Genomic DNA, 22,538 nt, shown 5'->3' on the forward strand with positions numbered 1-22,538 from the left:
AACTATCATCTATCGTTGGGATCATAGAGACTATTGGCTAAAGTTTTGACAGTTTCTGGCAAGGCTGTAGCATGTTCTTAACAAACCATGAAAATAAGTTTACATCCGTAGAAAAATCTCTAGGAATTCATACTTTAAGGCAATAACTGTTTTCAGTTTGGCATAAACTTTTTCTTCATTTATTATTTGTTGAATTTCGATGTTAAATTTTAAGGCTGTGATCCTATCTCCAAGCCTTACAATTCATCGAAGTCTAATAAACAATAATATTCACCCAAAAACATCTGATGGTTTTGTATGATGCAAATTAAACCTTCCTATCTGACATCACTGAGTTATGCCTCAGAAATCAATGTTGTTGGCACTTTGAAACTTAAGTTGAATGTAATATTCTTAAGATTAACACATTAATTGGGGGTTTCGACCAAAAGGGAAATTCTATTTGAAATTTATTAAATGGGATAGGGTAAATCGTACATTACTTCACTGAATATGAAATTGTTAAAAGAATTGAGACTTTGATTCTTATTTTTTTTATAATGAAGTTGTAAAAAGTCCAATGAATTTAATTTTTTAATTATTTATATAAAGTCATAAAATTTCCACACCTTTAAAGTTGTGATTATTTTTTAAAATTAATTTTGAATGACTTTAGAATCGTTTTAATTATAATTTTATATTTTATTATTTAATTCTTTTAAAAATTTAAAATAATTGTAATTAATATTTTTTATAACTCAAAAATTTAAAGTCATTCAAATAATAATTATAAAATTATTAAACGACTTTAAAGTAAAAAAAAATTATGATTTTATATAAATAATCACAAAAAAAAATAAAAATCGTTAAATTTTTTACAACTTCACTATTGAAAAAAAATCAAAGTCATGAATTTTTTTATTATTTCATACCTAAAAATAGTAAAATAATTTATGACTTACCACATTTGAAAATTAATTCAAAAATATCCCCATTTAATAAAATTCCAAATGAAATTGAAACCCCCATTAATAGCCTTTAAACCACCATACATACATATAGCAAGCAACTATGAATTAAAATTTAATGAGTTAACTTCCCCTACTTGCAAATCACACATAATTGGAAAATCTAAGAAGTTGATCGGTTGAAGCCTAATCAATTCTACTTGGAAGTGATATGGAGGAGTCAAGCCATGGCCCCCCCATTGATTTGCTTCTTTGCTCTATACTATCTTCTGAGAATGCAGAAGAGACTTGAGTTTGACTGTCTTGTGATAGCATCTCAAAGGCTTTAAATCTTACATCTTCTGCACTGTCACCGCGTTTAATAATTGGTGCTTGAATTGGAGTTTTTCCATCAAGCATGCTCACTACTGATGACATACATGGTCTAAGAGTGGGAGAAGGATTGGTGCACAAGAGTGCTAACTGCAGCATTCTCATGGCCTCTTCTGAGGAGTACTTTGAACCAAGACTTGGATCCACCAGCTCCAGAAGGTTTCCTTGCTCTTGGAGAACATAGGCCTTCAATGACATGCAACAAATAGTATTAGAAATTCAAGCAAACAATAACGGGGAAACAAGAAAGGAAAGCACAAAATAAGAAAAAAGATAAGTATAGCCCTACTTATATTTAAAGTATCAAATTATCCTCAATCCTTATTATAGTAGGAGATGAATGGCATGAAGACTTGGATATAGATGAAAAAGGCAAGATACTTTGAAAATATTGAACTAGGTATATTTTGTGACGATGACAGGATAATTTGTGTATTATGCACCCCAGATGCTCCCACTTCAATCTATCGAAAACACAAAAGTGTAACTTACCCAATCTAAAAGATATACAAACTCCTCCTTTGGCCTATAATTTGTGTTGCTCTTTCCACTAACAATCTCTAAAGCTACAATTCCAAAGCTATAGACATCTGCTTTGTCAGTCAAGTAACCCCTCATAGCATACTCAGGAGCCATGTAACCACTGATAAGAAAACATTTAATACCCTTGTGTCAGTGATTTCACAAATCAATGAAATGTGTATTTTTTTTTTTATTTAAATGATTATAAATGCAAGCTATAGATATATTGTGGATAACACTGCAAGCCTATTAATGATGAACAAAGTCTAGGATTCAAACAGGAAATGCTGTGGCATAGTACTAACATTGTCCCAGCAACTTTTGTGCTGATATGAGTATTCTCTTCTTCATCAAGTTTGGCTAAACCAAAGTCAGAGATCTTGGCATGCAGATGTTTATCAAGTAAGACATTGGTTGCCTTAATATCCCTGTGCACTATTTTCAACCTTGATTCCTCATGAAGATAAGCTAAGCCCTTTGCAATACCCAGACAAATTTGCATTCTTCTGGGCCAGTCCAATTGCATCCTCTCATGTTCTTTACCTAGAAAAGGAAAACCTTTTCAGTTAGATTTTAACTTGGTAGCGGCATACACAGCCAAAGATGTTCATGAAGCATTTACCAAAAAGTGCACGAGCAAGACTATTGTTCTCCATGTACTGATATACTAGCAGCAGCTGGTTTCCTTCAATGCAACAGCCATAAAGTTTCACAAGGTTTGGATGCTGCAAAGCAGATATCATGCCTATTTCATTGATGAATTCACGATTCCCTTGCTTTGATTTGGAGGAGAGCTGCTTAACAGCAATCACAGCACCATCTGATAGTACACCCTGTGAATAGCAGTATCTTTAGTACCATGTTTTCATTTTAAAAAATATTGGGGATAAAAAGACTTAACCCCAATGTTTCAAAACTTCATACTGCATAAGATGATTATAATCTATCAAATTTACCTTGAATACTGGTCCAAAGCCTCCTTCACCTATCTTATTTGCTGGGTCAAAGTTATTAGTAGCAGCTTTAATTTGTCTTAAACTGAAATAACCTGTTTTCAGACCTAGAAGTTCTGCAACAAGGTAGATGTAGCTACTCAGAAATAAAATGTATAATTGAAAAGAAAGAGAGGTGATAGAGATACAGAAAGAGAGAAATCAGAGAATTGTTTTTGAGAAACCAAGTGTGCATTTTCTGTTACCTTAAAATTACCACAATTTAGATCTCGGCAATAAATTTCAAGTTGTTATATAATCTACTATTAATATTTATAAAAAAAATTCATGTCTATTAGTATATTCCAAGATTCTAATAGATGTATATGCATCATGCTTGACTGCAAACCAATCTGAACTTTGTAATATCAAAAACCAAATCATAAGGGTTGTAACTGCCTGCTTAATTTGGACTTCAATCTTACCTTGGTCTGTTTGATCTTTCTGACAAAGGAAACCCATCTTCCAAAGAGCAAAGAGCATCAATATGACAATCACACATGCCCCAGCTACAATTCCAACAATTGTTCCAGTAGAGAACCCATGTGCATAAACTTTAAAGTCTACAGCAAAGTGGAAATGCTTACAGAACATGAAAGGACAAGGTATTTGAAAGAGAGGACACCAATATTATGAAAACTACTTACTTGGGGTCACAGTGATAGCAGATATGAGAGGTCCATATACACCTCTTATAGGAATGGCATTAGTTCCTTTCCCTGCCCAGGATAAGTGGATTTCCAAGGTGCTTTCTGTAACATTAACATTAAACTCCCTAGTGATTCCCTTACCAACTCCCCCAGCTTCTTTCGCAATGTTAAAATCTTTCAAATATTTAAAACCCTGTCAATGTACAGTAATGAAAATATCGAACTTTAGAACTCGTGTTATTGGAGAACCAGATACAAAATATGAGTAAAATTTTAAGAGAAACAAAAAAAATGTAACATTGTTTGCTTCATTTACTCACTTGAATTGATACATCAAATACACGCTTTCCAAGGTTGCTATATGAGTGGTCATCAGAGAATGCTATCTCAGCAAAATGAAGTTTCACTTTATAATTGCCGTTCAGCATACAAAGGCCATAGTAATTAAGATACAGAGGAGCTATGCGGGCTGTGTGGTAGTAATCAGGGCCATTAATATCCAAAGAAAACTGATTTGTTGCTATATAATCAGCTTTATCATTTCCTAGATATACTCCAGTGCTGCTATAAGCCCATTTGCCACTATTACCAGGAACATAGTTTGAAATGCCAAATGGACTGAGGTCAGCTTCATATTCATTGCCCTCAAACTTTGTTTCAGGTCCTCCACAGTTTATGAACAGTGAATGAACTGGAGAGAGACACAGTGAAAGCGAATAATTTATCAAGAAAAATGAATATGCTTAATGAAAAAGCAGGGAAATAAAGAAAAACAAAAAACAAAACTTGTTCTCATACATGTTACTTCAAATTTCAAAATTTCAAAAAACAATGTTGGTTATCTAAGTCTAGACACTCACACTGGGGTTTTCCTGAACAAGGTTGGCCAATCTTCAAACAAGATATTCTACAAGATATAAAGATATAATATTAGTTTCAACTGATGATTCATAGCTGATATTATAGAACTAAAACTAGTCCACAAGAAGGAACATACGAAGTGTTTGCTGTGCGAGAGAGGCTTGAAGCTAAGTTCCTGTTCAATGATAATACCATGCTTATTATTGGCATAGGTGAAATGCTTAAATAATTTGTAGACAAAAAGAAGCTTACACATCCAGCATTTGGCAAATATTTGCAGAAGTCTTTGTGAAATTGTTCAAAGATAAATCACTGAAAGAGAACATAAAGTGAGAATAAATTTCATAATTCAATGAGTGCTAACTAAAGAGATATGCTTACATATGCTTTTTTATGCTCAGTATCCAATCAGGAATTGGTCCACTTAGAGAATTGTTTGTCAGAAACCTGCATCCATCATGAATATATGTCTCATTATATCAGAAAAAAATAAGTTGAGAAAAAGCAACCAACATTCTTGAGATCAAATTAATATAAACATTCACATCCTTTCGGCTAATCTTCTTGCTGGCAAATGAAAATACACACTTACAAGTAATTTAGATTTCCCAAATCCTGAAATGAATCTGGGATTGAACCTGTTAACATGTTGGAGCTCAGATCTCTGAAAGAGAAAATAGGAAATTACTATGATGTAGTAATGGCACATGCCACTTCCAAATTCTAACAACAAAATATAATGGAGGTAATATCAAGTTTCCAATAATTTTTATTTTTTTTCTCTTTTTGCTGGCATTTTGAAACACAATATTGCAGATAATAATTTGCACAGATGATGCATACTAAAATTTATATCCACATTCTTGGTAGTTATATTGTCATTATACTGGTATAACTAACCAACAAATCACAATCACCTTAAAGGAAATGCCCCCAATGATTACACAAACAGATGAAGAGTGTCCAAAAATAAGTCTTGAAAAATATCTAACAATAGTTGATTACCAGAGGGGCAAAGAAGTGTTAATCACAAAATTAATTGGATTCAAATTATTTCCTAAATCCTGATCTTTATAATGTAGAAATTCAATACTCATAAACTTTATCTAATGAAGAATAGATGGAGAAAAGGTGCTACCTAACAATATAGGTGCAAAATTAAAATAAACACATACTGTAGAAATGGAGATGATAAAATGATCAAATTATTACAGAGTGACTTCTAAATCCTTAATTGTGTCATGATTCAACTAAAATTAGAATGTGTTTTTGTATACTAAAATTAAATAGATAATAATGAGATTGGTAAACAGGTAGATAAAAAAACTAAAGAATATATAGCTAGTTATATACTCTTGATGCAACTTACATGATTTTCAAACTTTCTATTTCTCCAATGTAGTTTGGAATGGGACCAGTTATTAAGCAATTCCTCAATTCCCTGAGTAACAGAAATATGATAGAAGCCTAAATGAATTATATAGTTCTTCGCGTAAGAGCAGTTAAGGTTTCAACTCACAGTTTTAGCAAAAGTTTCAAATTCTTCAGATTAGGAAATGTCATAGTTGGTCCCTTCAAATCAGATATCCTCCTGATATATAAATGTTTCATCAATGAAAAGAAGATGTTCCACTATAAGAGATTGCATTCCATTACGATTGTAAAATGCACACAAAATGTAATAATTTTGGAATACTCTTAAAAGGACAAAGTGCTCACAATTCTGTCAAATTTGTCAAGTAAGATATGACAGAAGGAATTGGGCCGTCCAAGGATGTGCCCTGCAAATCCCTACAAAAAGTTTTCTTAGATAATACAATGCAAGTTAATCATGATATAACTTTATTTTATTCTTCAACTGAGAAAAGGTCATGGATGAACCAAAATTTAGACTCACAATCTATCAAGTTTGGTCCAGTTCCCAATAAAACTGGGTATTTTCCCAGATAAACTGTTTCCATCTATCCTACTGCATGCAGAAAATGTTGTTATTTCACAATTTAACAAACATAAAATAAAGACAAACGGAAAAAAATTGCATCACATTAAATCACTTACAACTGAGTGAGATTCTTTAGATTTCCATATGTTTCTGGTATTATCCCTGTGAAATTATTTGCACAAAGAAGTCTGTAGATTCATTTAGTTAAAGTGAAAAAAAAGGAGTTAGGGATGTGTGGAGAAAACAGTATGAAATTGTAGATAATATGGAGACAATTTAATGATTTAAATTGATTATGTAAATCAAATGAAATTAAAAAAATGAAACAAATAGTCTCACAATCTCAGCAAGTTGCTCATTTTTCCAAGGCTCGGGGGAAGAGGTCCCTCAAGTTGATTATCTTCCAAATTCCTGTAAACATGGATTACAAATATAATTATTCCACCTCCAGTTTTAATCAATTGGCATCATAGTTTTCTCAAACGCTTACAGTTCTTGCAGACTAGCCATGTCACCAATTTCTGAGGGAATTGAACCAGTAAGTCGATTTCCCAAAAGTGACCTGAAGCATGTAGCAATTGTACTGTGAGGAATCATGCAAACCCCATTTAGGATTTTTTTTAATTAAAATGCAATCCCATTTAGGATTTTTTTTTTTAATTAAAATGTAATGATAGTATAACAGATTTTACACTATCATTCAATAATAGGTTGCTATATCCTGGGCGATTTCTAGTTGGTTGTCGGCTACGTAGATCACACCACGCCATTTGACTCTTAAAAACCAAAGCCTTATCTAGGGTGATTTCTAATGGGTTAACAATGTAAAAAATTTTGCACTTACAATTTATGAAAACTAAACTCAATTGCAAGAAGGAAAAAAAAAAGACAGTCGCAAAGGTTCTTAGTTAACAAATGAAGAACATGCCTCACAAATAGAGCAAGCAAGATGAAAACACACAGATGCATAGGTAATGATGACTTACAGAGTGACAACTGATGAGAGGCGTCCAAGGCTTTTTGGAATTGAGCCATTGAAATTATTCCAAGTGAGATCACTGCTCAGTATAAAAGTTTCAGTTAGTTATTTCAAAGTAGATTCCTTTGCATTTCATGAAGTTAATAATGTTTTGACTTTCATATAAAAGAACTAGAATGTATACTACTAATGACAAAATAACACTACAAATATTGCAATTCACCTTTCATATTTGTATAACAGCATGCATGGTGGGGCATTACTCTACAATCCATAGTTTCTTTTATCGGTTGAAATCAAAGACAGTACTAGAAAGTTTATAATAACTCATGTGTCCTATTCAACCAATTCAACTAGACCTCATTGGTTAGTTGATTAGTGTTCATAGTTTTATTTTCTTATTTGGTCGACTTTTTCATTACTTCATTAATGGTTAGTTATAATTACCATTTTTTTGGCATTTATTTATTAAGAAATTGGGTATCCGTAAATGCTTAACATTGATCCCACCTGATTAGCATACCCAAAAGGATAGCATAGTAACTCCCTCATTTGTGACTACAACAGTTACGGACATGGTTAATCCATATTTTCTATAACAGTGCAGCATTTGTGAACATACAACTAAAAAAGTAAGAGACAAAAAGAATTTATAACCACTTACAGTATTTCTAGTCGAGTTAAATTTCCAAATTCATCGGGTATAGGTCCAGATATATTGAGACCCTTGAGCGCACTGTCAGCCAATGTGTTAAATTAGAATTCTCAAATGAATATTGTTTATTAATTTAATAAATACGAATGAATGTAAAGTAACCAAAGGTGACCAATGGTCCAAGTGGATGGAAAAATAAAAAATATGATTAGGAGAAAAGACTCTACTATAAGTGATTAATGTTTTTCAATAAAAATTAATCATTTAAAAAATTGATAGATACTTCACACTAGTATTATTATCTAAAAAAAAAAGTAACCAAAGGTAACATCTTTCACGTGTTAGTTTCATTATGCCTTAAAAAAACATATTAGTTTCATTATAATTTTTTTTTTCACAAACTCACACTATTGCCTATTGGTGTTAATAACAAATTGTCTAAGTTGCACAAAATCCAACTGTAGAAGACACTAGTAAGGGAGGGTTTGAAAAAAAGCTTACATTGCTGTCACATGGCAAGTAGTGTTATTGTTGAAAGAGCAATCACACGTGACATTCCTTATGATTTGAGACTTATTATCCCTTGAAATGTTCCTGTTATCAAATCCTCTATCCCCGTTGCAAGAACGTTGTGTAACTTTCCAATTCAGGTTCTCTACCTTGTCTGATATTGCTTGTAGCAATTTCACTGCAACATATAGAAGGCAAATAAATTAATTAGTTTTATTCTCAGGCTACATGCATCTTATATTTCTGGTATTAAGATCTATAATCTTTTCAAAAGAAGAACTGTAAAATAATACTATGTCAATTTAGGTAAATTCTAGATTGTGACCTACTCATATTTTAACAAGCACAAGCTTTAGCAAAACTCTTGTGGTCAAAAGCTTTCATTAGCAAACATATGCATAAGCCCATTGCAACTCTAGTCAATAGCCTCAACAATTTGAGCACGATGCTATCTTTATATCCATTAATTTGACTAAGTCAAACAAGGCGGGCAATAAATATAAGAAAAAATTGAACTTTGCATACATGCAAAGCTAATCTTTTTCCTAATTTTTTATTGTCAACACTTGTCATATGAACCCCATGCAGCATCCATCTAGTCCTATTAGAGTAGTATCATTATAACAAACCGTCAATAATAAGTAAAACATGATCATCGTACCGTCCACAATAAAGATAACTAAACCTTAAGCTGGAGAAATCGATATGGTTTTAGGGGTACAAATCATATGACTAATCATTACATTGACAATTATGCCATGTTTATCCTAAAATAAAGAACTATTAGAACGTGTTGGCACACAATTTGACTCACCTATCTATTTATCAAAATTCATCTATCACATTTTTTTTTTACTTTCTGTTTGTCTCCTTTAATTTACTTTCTTCTGTTGCAGCCTTGATTTTTATGAGCCAAATATTTAGTTCATTTTACTCTCTTTCGCATCTAAAATGTGAATAGGATTGGAAAAATTAAGGGATATTTGATTTGGTTGTTTTTTGTTTTTATTTTTACTATAAATAAAAATGGTGATGAAAATGTATTTGGTTAGATTTTTGAAAATATTTTAGTAAAAATATTTTTCTAAACGAACCAAAAATTAAAAACAAAAAAATCTTATTTTCAGTTGAAACCAAGAATCTCATTTTAGTAAAATGAAAATACGATGACAAAAAATACAATTTTAAGTAAATCTAAAAAATATTTCCTTTTGAAAACATATTTTCAATATTTTTATCTCTCGAAAGAAAAAATAAAAAATAAAAAATTAAATCAAATATATTTTTAAAATTTTAATCTTTTAAAAATATAAACAATTTTTAGAAAATAAAAATAATAAATAAAAATACAACCTAAAGATACCCTAATAATGGAGCAGGTGGGTAGAAGTGACATTTCTCTATTAATTGTTGGCGTGCTGGTGACTAGTAAGGCACCGAAACTTCTCTCATACCGAAATAGTGATAAAAGTAAAATTAAAATCATGTCTTTGGAAAACTATCAGGATCCGTCCAAGAGTTAGTGAGACGTAAGGTGAATTTTAAGATTTTTTTTTTAACTTCAAATGAGAGAGATATATTAGTTTTTTTTGTGAAAATATGTGGGTTTTTTTATCAATGTGATTTTTTTTGTTTCATAGAAACTAATAAATTTTTTATGGACCTAAAGCTTAAGCGATCCTTACTGCTGCTTACACCAAAAGGGCAAAAATCTAAAAAAGGAACGGATGCGATCAGCCACACTGTCTTTCTGACATCTAGACAACTATCACATGGCCTTTATATTACCAATTTGCCCTCACTTTATTTAACAAATTTTCATCCTCGTGACTTGCTCCACAGCTGTAAATTGTAATATGTGGTGAACATATTTCAGTCATAAATTATTAATGTCTTATCTCAACTACATATGATTCCCTGAAGATGGATACAATTACAGATATTATAATGCTAATCAATGATGTGACAGTGATTAAACAATAAAATAAAATACTTAGTGAAAAATATTTATTCAAAAGTCCTGTAAAGCAATTGTAAAACGGTCTTTCCAATAATAAAATAAATATAGAATACAAATTATAAATATCTTATGTTTCATATGCATGATTCATGCCTTGAGTTGACTATAATAACTGATATTACAATATTAATCAATACTGCGATATTGATTAAAGGAATAAAAATCAAATACACTTGATAGAAAATATGTATGGCTTGAGAATTATCATCTTTAAACCTTTGATCAAAGAGCACTACAAGAACTTTAACTCCTATGAAGGATCTAGTTAGATACGTGACACCTATGACAATTAGTCCTAGGTGTACATATCTTTTATTTGTATTAAGGAGTTTTCGTCTTGTTTGTTGTGAGATTAATCTAATAATCTCATGTCTTCCGTTAGAGAGATAAAAATCATCAACCCTTCTGTATTTGTATAAGCTAATTCTATCTAAGGCCAGTCAATTTAGGTTTTATAATTGTCTAGGATTAAGAGAGTCTATCATAGAATTTGATCCAATATCAACATTGGATTCTATATCTACTATTTGTTCCAGTTGGTTCGAAAATTTGTCCTTCTAAAGAATCTATCTAGGATTCCAGGATGTTGAATTATAGATTCAATAACAGGATTGTGTCCTGAGACTATTTGTGAGGTTTCGATAAATGGTGTTGTCCTCATTTTCTAGGCTTTGCTAAAACGAATTTAGTCGAAGTTTGGCTTGTTGTTTTTCCTAGATCAAGTTTAGAAAGCTGTGTTGTAATTTTATTGAGTTCGTTTGTAGATAAACGAATTTGTTGGTCTTTTGTTTTAAGAGTATTCAAAATATCGTTAATTTTATTTTCTAATGTTTGTATTTTGTTAAACAACAAATGTTGTATTTTTGTTAAGCTGTCTAAGGTTTCAGATAAAACTTCAAAAGACTTTATCGAAAGTTTGTTACTAGAGTTATTATTATTAATTACATCACAATGTCTATCCAGAGCTAATGTAAAGGCTCTCATACCAAAGAGGTACCGAGAAGCCTATATAAAAGGTGAAAGAATATGAAATAAATAGTAAGAATAATATAAATCAGCAAAGGTGGTAGTGCCTCCTAGTAAGATTTAAATAAGAGGTACCGAGAAGTCTATATAAACGGTGAAAGAATATAAAATAAATAGTAAGAATAATATAAATCAGCAAAGGTGGCAGTGCCTCCTAGTTAGATTTATATTATATTAAAACAAGTAAATAAATGTACAATTAAGAGTAATCAATAACAGTTAATAGTAAGCGGTCAAGAGTAAGCGATATGCAGAAGAAAAATATCAAATTAGATGGATAGATGATACTTCTCAAGTGGATACGGTAAGTTATCTTATTTTAGAAAAATATAGAATATGATGAACCCAAAATCTTTTTTTTTTTGAAGAACAAATATACAAGATCCTTATCGGTTTTTTGGATATTAAGCCGAATACTGAAGATCTTTACCAACTCACACTTCTTTGGATCTTACGTTGATCTTATTTTCCTCCAAGGACCCGCCTAACCAAAGAGGACTTTTATCGTTTTTCAAAAACAGCTATCAAGGGCACACCTTTATAGGCTTACCAATCCCAGGTTTTCGAAATCGTAAAAAATGATCTTTCCAATAATAAATTAAATATAGAATACAAACTATAAATATCTTATGTCTCAAATGCATGATTCATGCCTTGAGTTGGCTACAATAACAGATATTACAATACTAATCAATGCTACGACACTGATTAAAGAAATAAAAATCAAATACACTTGGTAAAAAAATATGTATTCTGAATTCTTATTATGACTAGTTACCAGCACGACTCATCTATTAAAAATACAATTACAACCAAGGGTGGGTCTCACCAATAATAAAATAAATAAAAGAATATGGGCCCCCTTTGTTCTCTATAGACGAGGCTACCTTACATCACACATGGTATAACAAAGAGCAATTGTGTGATTTCATTGATTCACAAAAACACTCCGAAATCATGAAATGTCACACCAATAACAAAAGAAATCCAGAATTCATATACAAATTCCTTGTTTCAATTAGAAGATAGAAAAATCCAGATACTCAGAAAGAAGTCTCTTGCTTCAATTAAAAAAAACTCAAGTCCCATATTGACTAGAGATAGCGTCAAGATAGAACATATAAAGTGAGGACAACCCTCACTCTATGAGCTAATTTTTAAGGTTGAGTTAGACCTAGATTTTTTTCTTGGTATCATATAAAGTGATTGGACGTGAGAGGGTGAATTAAAAAATAATCCAAGTCCCACATTGACTAGAAATAATGTCAAAATAGAACATATAAGGTGAGAGTAACCCTTACTCTATTATAAAAAGAGAATAAGTAGAAGAAAAAACAAGAGTAATTAGTCTTAATTGAATAAAAAAATAATTTGAGGTATAGATAAAAGAAATTCAAAATTTTCTTTCATTTTACTCTCTATTCCAATCACTGGGAACCAAAATAATCCCAGAAAATTTTAAAAAAAATAGAAAAAATTTTATTTATTTTTATTTTTGAGCAAGTTAGATGCAGAACTTCTTAAAAAAACTAATTAAATGTAAACGGAAGAAGCAGGGAACAAAAAAAAAACGACATTGGCGATTTCCTTATGGATCTTGTGACAGAAGCAACAATGCAAGTTGAAGAACTAAATTCTGGAAGATGGGTTTGCACTAAAACGGATAAAGTTGAAACTTTGTGAAGTTGGTGTTAAAACCAAAAAGACAGTTTCAGTTTATAGTTTTGGAAGTTACAAAAGTGAAATTTCCAACACACACATAATTAACACATAAAAACCCATAAGATAAAAATAAAATGGAAAATAATTAAGTACCTTCATCTTGTGGTAAGAGTTGAGCGTTGGATCCAAAGTGTAGGGAAGCCAGGAACACAAAAATGAAGCACTTAGACACACGTTTGGAGCTTGAAGACATCACAAACCGCATCATGGTCCTGCGGTGTGTCGGTATCAGAAAGTTTCAGAATGGAGTAGCAAAAACAGAGAAGAGAGTTGCTAAAGATTATTTTTGTAGAATTTAAAAGAGGATCTCACATAAGACATTATTTATTTGAATTTATTACACAAATATTATATATATAATAAGTTGTTGATTTTCATAATAAACATCTTGTAAAATAATTTTTAATTGATTGATAATGTAAAAAATACTAATAATATATGTCAAGGGATCTAATTCATTAGTTGAGAAAATACATTAGTTATGTTGTTTTTTATTCTTATAAGATCAAATTTTAGGTTTGAATATTTTTACTTATTTTTTATATAATTAGAAGAGAAATGAAATAAAAAAGACATAAAATAAATTATGAAATAATGTTACAAAGACAGGAGAAGTAACGCGAGAAGTAAAGAATTAAGTATTGTAAACTATATTGAAGTAAAAAATGTCACATAATTATTACAGTTATGTATATATATATACTCTACTTTTTAGTTGGAGTGTGCATTAATATCCTACACAAAAAAAAAAAAATTGTTGACAAAGAAACCACTCATAATTAAATATTAACAATGAACAAAGTTGTTTTTATAGAAAAATGATAGGAATAAATATCAACTTTAAAAGGATCAATATTTATTTATTTATTTTATTCCTATATGAATTAATGACAATTTCAGTAAATATGCTTTTTATATATTAATATTGTTATACTTTATGAGAAATAAAAAAGAATAAATTATAATGGTCCAGAGTTCAAGTCATCGCTTGACTTGATTTCCGCGTCTGAGTAATGTTATTAAAATAATGGTCCTGTTAAAGTCATCGCTTGACTTGACTTCCCCGTTTGCGAACGGCGTGTGCCTTAAGTTCTTTAAGGAGTTGTACGTAATTGGAGTAATTAAAAATTTACTAAAGTTTTTAGATCGGAGTTCTACCACATAATAAGATCCCAATATAAGTGAGTGAAAAACTTCTTCCCTGATATCTATAATGGAGATGCTCTTAGACATTTGACACCACTTAGAAACGTGTGGATGACTTTGATTAATTTCTCTTTTTTTTATAACTAGAAAAATTAAATGAATTATATCATAAAGGTTCACCAAGATTTGGATACACTTAATTGATTAATTTCTTTTAGTCCTATATGCAATGTGCCAAATTTGTCCTAACTCCTAAGTAACATAAAAATATCTCGGGTGTGCAATAACTACAGAAATAAAAGAAAAATTAGGATGAAATTATACTAAAAAAGTATTGTAAATTCTCTTATTTTGTTTTTTTCGCAGAATAAAGCATGAGAAGAATGGCTAATACCATAGTTACCTTAGCAAATACTGGTTCGGGAAGAGATCCTAGACATTTTGAAATGAATGGAAAGAGAGTCTACTTTCATTAAGTGATTTATTAGATAATCGAAAACAGAAAATCTTGAGAACTATTCGAAACTCAGAAGAATTACGGGAAGGGGCCATTGAACAGCTGGAAAAAGCCCAAGCCCGCTTAAGGAAAGTCGAAACGGAAGCAGATCGTTTTCGGGTGAATGGCTATTCTGAGATCGAACGAGAAAAATTGAATTTAATTAATTCAATTTATACGACTTTGGAACAATTAGAAAATTACAAAAACGAAGCCATTCATTTTGAACAACAAAGAGTGATTAATCAAGTCCGACAACGGGTTTTACAACAAGCCTTACAGGGAGCTCTAGGAACTCTAAAGAGTTGCTTGAACAACGAGTTACATTTACGTACTGTCAGTGCTAATATTGGCATGTTTGGGACGATGAAAGAAAAAATAACTGATTAGTCTTTCTATTATAAAATAGAGTATAGGCATTATTTTTTTCTTCTAAAAAAATAAAATTAAGAAATTTTCATGGTAACCATTCGTGCAGATGAAATTAGTAAAATTATCCGTGAACGCATTGAGCAATATAATACGGAAGTAAAAATTGTAAATACGGGTACCGTACTTCAAGTAGGCGACGGTATTGCTCGTATTTATGGTCTTGATGAAGTAATGGCGGGTGAATTAGTGGAATTTGAAGAGGGTACTATAGGCATTGCTTTGAATTTGGAATCCAAAAATGTTGGTGTTGTATTAATGGGTGATGGTTTGATGATACAAGAGGGAAGTTCAGTAAAAGCAACAGGAAGAATTGCTCAGATACCTGTAAGTGAGGCTTATTTGGGTCGTGTTATAAATGCCCTGGCTAAACCAATTGATGGTCGAGGAGAAATTTCAGCTTCGGAATCTCGATTAATCGAATCTCCTGCTCCCGGTATTATTTCGAGACGTTCCGTATATGAGCCTCTCCAAACAGGACTTATTGCTATTGATTCGATGATCCCCATAGGACGTGGCCAACGAGAATTAATTATTGGAGACAGACAAACGGGTAAAACAGCAGTAGCCACAGATACTATTCTCAATCAACAGGGACAAAATGTAATATGTGTTTATGTAGCTATTGGTCAAAAAGCATCTTCTGTGGCTCAAGTGGTGAATACCTTACAAGAAAGAGGAGCAATGGAATACACTATTGTAGTAGCTGAAACAGCGGATTCTCCAGCTACATTACAATACCTCGCCCCTTATACAGGAGCAGCTCTGGCTGAATATTTTATGTACCGTGAACGTCACACTTTAATCATTTATGACGATCTCTCCAAACAAGCACAGGCTTATCGCCAAATGTCTCTTCTATTACGAAGACCACCTGGTCGCGAAGCTTATCCAGGAGATGTTTTTTATTTACATTCACGTCTTTTGGAAAGAGCCGCTAAATTAAGTTCTCAGTTAGGCGAAGGAAGTATGACTGCTTTACCAATAGTTGAAACTCAATCGGGAGATGTTTCAGCTTATATTCCTACTAATGTAATTTCCATTACAGATGGCCAAATATTCTTATCTGCCGATCTATTCAATGCTGGAATCAGACCCGCTATTAATGTAGGTATTTCCGTTTCCAGAGTTGGATCGGCGGCTCAAATTAAAGCCATGAAACAAGTAGCTGGTAAATTAAAATTGGAATTAGCACAATTCGCAGAATTAGAAGCTTTTGCCCAATTCGCTTCTGATCTCGATAAAGCTACTCAAAATCAATTAGCAAGAGGTCAACGATTGCGCGAGTTGCTTAAACAATCCCAATCAGCTCCTCTTACCGTGGAAGAACAGATAATAACTATTTATACTGGAACGAATGGTTATCTTGATTCATTAGAAATTGGACAGGTAAGGAAATTTCTTGTTGAGTTACGTGCTTACTTAAACACGAATAAACCTCAATTCAAAGAAATCATATCTTCTACCAAGACATTCACTGGGGAAGCAGAAGTCCTTTTGAAGGAAGCTATTCAAGAACAGATGGAACTCTTTTTACTACAGGAACAGGTAGAAAAAAATTGATTAATCATTTAATAACTTTATAATTTCACTTTCAAATTCTTATAATTAGTATCTTTTAATATCTTTTTATTTCATTTGAATATAATATTAATATATAAATCGAATGAAAATAGAAAAAAAAAAAAAAAAAAATAGAATAAATAAAATAGAAGGACAAGGTATAAATTGCATATATTTGCATATATATGCAAATATATGCAAACAATTTGCGTCCAATAGGATTTGAACCTATACCTAAGGTTTAGAAGACCTCTGTCCTATCCATTAGACAATGGACGCTTCTATTTTTTTTTTCTTTTATTCTTTAACCTTATTAACTAAAAAAGGTTAAAGAATAAAAGAATTCTATATTCTATATATAGGAATTCTATATTCTATATATAGAAAAGATATAGAAAATTTATAGAAAATAAATAAAATTCAATTTGTTATAAATACCTAAAATAAATACCTAAAACTAAATTAAGAAATTAAAAAAAAGAATTGACAAATTCATTTAAAATTCTAGATTCATTCTATAAGAAAAAAGATAGATTCAAATAGAATAAATAGAGAATATAAGCGGGTAGCGGGAATCGAACCCGCATCGTTAGCTTGGAAGGCTAGGGGTTATAGTCGACGTTGATTCATCATTTTGATTTCAATTTAACGTCTCTAATTCAAAACCGAACGTGAAACTTTTGTTTCATTCGGCTCCTTTACAGAAAAAATTAAGAGATGGAAAATCAAAAAATTGACCCATAACATCTATGTCAGCCTTTTTGTTTTGTATGAATAAGTTTAAAACATCTTGCTTTTTAGATGATCCCTCTAGAAGAGCAGTATTATAATAATCTGTTTTTTTTCTAGTTACTTCGTTCTCTATTTCTATTTAATAGAATCTTTAGGAAAAGCATAAAATTTCTGTCGAGCTAAAAAAATGTAGATGTCTCTAGTAAACTAAAAGAATCGTTTAATAGCTATTTTGCTTCAATCTCTACTATACAAAAAAATGGAAGATTTAGTTACGATTAGAAAGAACTTTCTATATATCTCTCCATAGATCCTTTCGTCATACTCAAAAAAATTCGGATTATAGATCCAATTCCAAAAACTTATGTTTCATAATTTTAGAACTCAAGTTGTCAATTTAGAATTGATTCTTCTTGTATACAAATTACGATAATGTATATTATACCGCAAATCATTCATTGAGGGTATAAAGGATTCCCTTTAAGTTACAAGTTAACAATAACATTAATTAAATTAATAAAAAATGAAAAGAAAGAAAGGCTCCGGTGTATAGAAAGGACCTGCCCGTTTCTAAAAAAAATCATAGAAACGATGGAACCCACCCATTTTTTATATATGTCCTAATTTATTTACTATTACTTACTATGTTTTTTGATATCTAGTATCAATACAATTTATTATTTTGAGGTTGAATATTTAGAAAAAAAAATATATATATAAAATCGTGGTTGGGGAGGTTATAGTAGCAAGAGCCATTGGAATTTTTTTTTTATACATTGGAAGAATCCATTTTTGTTATTAATAGACTAGTAAGAAGAAAAGAATAACTGAAAAATCAAATAGTTATTCATCAAAGTCTCAATTATTCAATGACCAGAATTAAACGAGGATATATAGCTCGGAAACGAAGGACAAAAATTCGTTTATTTACATCAAGTTTTCGAGGAGCTCATTCAAGACTTACTCGAACGATTACTCAACAGAAAATAAAAGCTTTGGTTTCGGCTCATCGGGATAGAGATAGGAAAAAAAGAGATTTTCGTGGTTTATGGATTAGTCGAATAAATGCAGTAATTCGCGGGAATATTAAAGTATATTATATTTATAGTAATTTAGTATATAATCTATACACGGGGCAATTGCTTCTTAATCGTAAAATAGTTGCACAAATAGCTATATTAAAACAGAATTGTCTTTTTATGATTGCCAATGATATCATAAAAACCAAAAATCCCCTTAGACTTTACTCCGGGAAGGTATAGAATATAAATTTGTTTATTTTGATAGCTTTATCATATGAATTTTTATCATATGATAAAGCTATCAAAATAAACAACCACGCTGAATAAAAAAAAATGATTCTTTGTTACCTATTATCTTTTTTCTTACAACATAAAAACCCAAATTGAATTGTCGTAATTTTCAAACAAAACATCAATCAATATTTCATTCAAATCTCAATTCAAAATTGGATTTAGAATTCTTAATTTCTATATTTTTTTTTTCTTAAAGTAGTAGTTCTAGCGGTTGACTCGCTTTTTTCAAATTGTTTTTCATTATTAAGAAAAGATAACGAAGATAAAATACGAGCTTGTTTTATAGCAATTGTTATTAATCGTTGTTGTTTTAAGGTCAATCTATTTACGCGTCTGGATAATATTTTTCCTTGTTCACTAATAAATCGACTAATTAAACCCATGTTTTTATAATCAATTCGGTCCCCCGATTGGATCGGGGGCAAACGCCTACGAAAAGATCGCTTAGATTTTTCCATGGTTTATTTATCCCTATTCCAAAAATCACATTTATTACAAGAAATACTATAAAGGATTAGAAATACTATAAAGGATTTGTTTTTTTATTCTGACTTTTTTAATATATGTTGTTATATACTGATATTTGTATATATTCAACTGTAAATGATAGAATACAGATAGATCTGATAGAATACAGATAGATCTATCTATATAGATATGTTAAGTTCTTTGGTTCGAAGGGTAACACACAAGCGATCAATTTGATCTATTTCTTTATTTCTGCGTGAATTGTATGTTTGCAACAACGGGGACAAAATTTTCTCAATTCCAATCGACTAGGCGTATTCTGTCGATTCTTTTTAGTTATATATCTAGAAATACCCGTTGATTCCTTATTAACACTCTTTTTATCACAACCGGTACATTCCAAAATAACAATTACTCGGATATCTTTACCTTTGGCCATGAACCTCCCTTGGGTTTTAATTCACTTAACTCTTTTGTTTTCGGATTATAATCTAAGAAAAAGAAAAGAACGAAAAAACGAAAATATAAATTAAGAATTAGAAATCCAATTTTGAAAGATTTCGTTCCAATTAAGATTAAGATTAATATAGTACAAAAATAATACAATGATCTCGAACTATATTTCGTTTCGAATTGCAATACAATTGCAATACAGTATTTTCGTTTTTTTAACTAAGTATTTTTTATGATATTGTTGCCCCCACCCTATACATTCCATTTAAATTTCTGCTTTCACTCTTTTATTAATAGAAATGGAATTGAATTATTAATTCAATTCCATGGAAGCCTGGACGAGATCCCGAGTTTCACTCCGAATTTCAATTAGGCCAAATTAACCCTTATTCTTTCTCTTTCCTAACTTATTCTATTACAATTGTAAAAAAAAGAAGAAATAAAAGACGAAATAAAGAAGAGGAGATTAATTACATATTAATTACATATATTTAATACTTAATTGGATCTATAATCTTCTTCACCCCTTTCCGTGTCAATAACTAGAATGAAAAAAAAGGGAATATCAATGCATCTGGAAAAAAACGATTGATCTCTATCAAGAGACCCGCCAAAGCCCCGAACCATAGAGTACTTACTACTGGTGCCACGGAAAGATATGTTTTTAGATCTCGCATTTCAAATCCTCCTTTTTAAGTCTTTTTTCTATCTAAAATTTATTTGAATTTAATATTCTTTTTGATTATTCTAAAGAATATTAGTTATATTTTTTTCTTTTTCATATTCTATTCTATATTATAGTATAGGAAACTAAAAAAAATGGCAGAAAATTAGAAAATTAGAAAAATGATAGATATATATTATATATATATCTATATATCAACAGATAAAAATGTGGAAAACAAAACAAAGATTCTTTACAATAACACTAGAAACAAATGGAAAAGGGATGTAGCGCAGCTTGGTAGCGCGTTTGTTTTGGGTACAAAATGTCACGGGTTCAAATCCTGTCATCCCTATCCCTAACTATTACTTATCATATGATATTCCGTATTATATATTTATTATATATTTATCAATAAAACGGGACCAATTGAAGACGAATTCCAATTGGACATACATACCGAATATCTATATGTATATATATTGATATAGTATATACATGTAAAATGGATTTGGATCATATAAAATAATTTATGAAAACAAAGCGCTCTTAGTTCAGTTCGGTAGAACGCGGGTCTCCAAAACCCGATGTCGTAGGTTCAAATGTTCAAATCCTACAGAGCGTGATGATTCAAATCCTACAGAACGTGATTCTTGTATTTTTCGAATGATAAATAATTGAACATTAAAAAGTCTGAATTTAATCCTTGTAGATTAGGATTAAAACAAAAAAATAGGGAATCCGCAAAAAAAGAGACATTAATTAATCAAAGATCCAACTGATCACCTCGTCGGTATTGTAAATATGCAGTTACAAATAATCCAGCCAAAGTAATGGGAATTAAACCTAACACGATTCCAAATAGAAAAACTTCAATCATTTTTATTTGTTCGAAAGGTAAAAAGAAAGGTAATATCTATCCTTAACCATTAATCTGTATTGATCATGAATCTCAACGACCGAGAATTGTAAATTGACACAGTAAGGAACTATAGAATGTCTTATTCCAAAATTGACTATTCCTCTCAAAATTACAAATCAAATAAGTCGTATTTTACTCAGACCAATAAATAGAGATGAGGTTATAATTAAAACCACTAGTAAAAAACCGAAATAACTAGTTATAGTGAGCATATAGAAGCTAAATGAAATATGTTATTTTTATACATCTGTTTATAAAGCACTTCCCTAAATTTCCATTTTTGAGAGAAAAAAGAAGATAAGAAAAAATACTACTTAAAAGATACAATTGAAAATTGGAGATTCATCAATAAATTATTACAGACGAATAAAAAGAGAAATAGAATGACATAATTTAGAAATAAATTCATCATCTGTGACATCTACTCATCCTGTGATTCCAAATCAACAGACTTATTAATCAACTCATGAATTGAGTAAACTAATCTAATGATAATGAAAATCTTTCGTATTATTTTATATATTATTCTAGAATAGAATTCTATTTCTATTAGAAAGAAAAATGAATATTAAAACAAAAACAAAGAAAAATAACTTTGTTATTTCAATTGTTATTTCAATTTCTTTAATTTTGAATTAATATAGAAGAAAATAGAAAAAATATCTTCAACAACCACAAAAAGTATATTTATAGATTTGGCATCTAATTGAATTCTAGAAATATAAAATCTCCTTTATGAATTCTAAGAAACCAATTTACCATATTCCGATTTTAATTGATACTTAGTTTTTAGTCCGAAACTAATAATGTGAAATGTGAAGAACCTTCATTTTATACTATTACTATAAAAATGTACTATCCAAAAATTTTCTATCGGATTTTTGAATACATCGAGACAATCAATGAAGAAAGAAGAAAGAACTTATCTAGTCCTAGATTTCGATTGTGAAATTTCATTGCTCTGTTAGAAGAAGGATAGCTATACTGATTCGGTATACTCAAAAGACACCGTTGGTACAAAATGGACGATCTAACAAGGATTACATTTCAGTAAATTTCTACTTACTGATTTTATGGAATCGATCCCCCTTTTGACTGTACAAGAATATGTGGAGTTCAACATGTCTGGAAGCACAGGAGAACGTTCTTTT

The 22,538-nt window shown here is 30.6% G+C and overlaps 2 protein-coding genes and 3 non-coding genes across 6 annotated transcripts; 3 read left to right on the plus strand and 2 right to left on the minus strand.

Annotated features, from left to right (window-relative positions):
- Positions 1 to 973: 973 nt before the first annotated feature.
- LOC100783862 (probable LRR receptor-like serine/threonine-protein kinase At1g53430) lies at positions 974 to 13,532 on the minus strand. 2 transcript variants are annotated; one of them, XM_014765097.3, is made up of 24 exons: positions 13,292 to 13,532; positions 8,422 to 8,608; positions 7,930 to 8,001; positions 7,273 to 7,344; positions 6,777 to 6,848; positions 6,626 to 6,697; positions 6,403 to 6,474; positions 6,242 to 6,313; positions 6,064 to 6,135; positions 5,864 to 5,935; positions 5,714 to 5,785; positions 4,937 to 5,008; positions 4,726 to 4,791; positions 4,597 to 4,656; positions 4,481 to 4,519; positions 4,344 to 4,390; positions 3,804 to 4,174; positions 3,481 to 3,676; positions 3,259 to 3,396; positions 2,798 to 2,910; positions 2,464 to 2,674; positions 2,147 to 2,384; positions 1,812 to 1,962; positions 974 to 1,505 (listed from the first exon to the last, which is right to left on the minus strand). In XM_014765097.3, exons 1-24 carry the CDS (start codon positions 13,404 to 13,406, stop codon positions 1,134 to 1,136), a joined length of 3,024 nt encoding a protein of 1,007 aa, XP_014620583.1. In that variant the 5' UTR covers positions 13,407 to 13,532; the 3' UTR covers positions 974 to 1,133. The 2 variants fall into 2 exon arrangements, with proteins under 2 accessions (XP_014620583.1, XP_014620584.1); XM_014765098.3 differs by lacking the exon at positions 5,714 to 5,785.
- Positions 13,533 to 14,762: 1,230 nt separating this feature from the next.
- Positions 14,763 to 17,175, plus strand: LOC121173224 (ATP synthase subunit alpha, chloroplastic-like). Its single transcript, XM_041007647.1, has one exon. The coding sequence runs from the start codon at positions 15,300 to 15,302 to the stop codon at positions 16,830 to 16,832; it is 1,533 nt and encodes a 510-aa protein (XP_040863581.1). The 5' UTR covers positions 14,763 to 15,299; the 3' UTR covers positions 16,833 to 17,175.
- Positions 17,040 to 17,111, minus strand: TRNAR-UCU (transfer RNA arginine (anticodon UCU)). The gene has a single exon. It is a non-coding gene; the product is annotated as a tRNA-Arg (tRNA).
- A 3,571-nt stretch (positions 17,176 to 20,746) lies between the features above and the next one.
- TRNAP-UGG (transfer RNA proline (anticodon UGG)) lies at positions 20,747 to 20,820 on the plus strand. The gene has a single exon. It is a non-coding gene; the product is annotated as a tRNA-Pro (tRNA).
- Positions 20,821 to 21,008: 188 nt separating this feature from the next.
- TRNAW-CCA (transfer RNA tryptophan (anticodon CCA)) lies at positions 21,009 to 21,090 on the plus strand. The gene has a single exon. It is a non-coding gene; the product is annotated as a tRNA-Trp (tRNA).
- Positions 21,091 to 22,538: the final 1,448 nt, after the last annotated feature.

Source organism: Glycine max, chromosome 12, assembly GCF_000004515.6.
Source record: "Glycine max cultivar Williams 82 chromosome 12, Glycine_max_v4.0, whole genome shotgun sequence".
Lineage (NCBI taxonomy): Eukaryota > Viridiplantae > Streptophyta > Magnoliopsida > Fabales > Fabaceae > Glycine > Glycine max.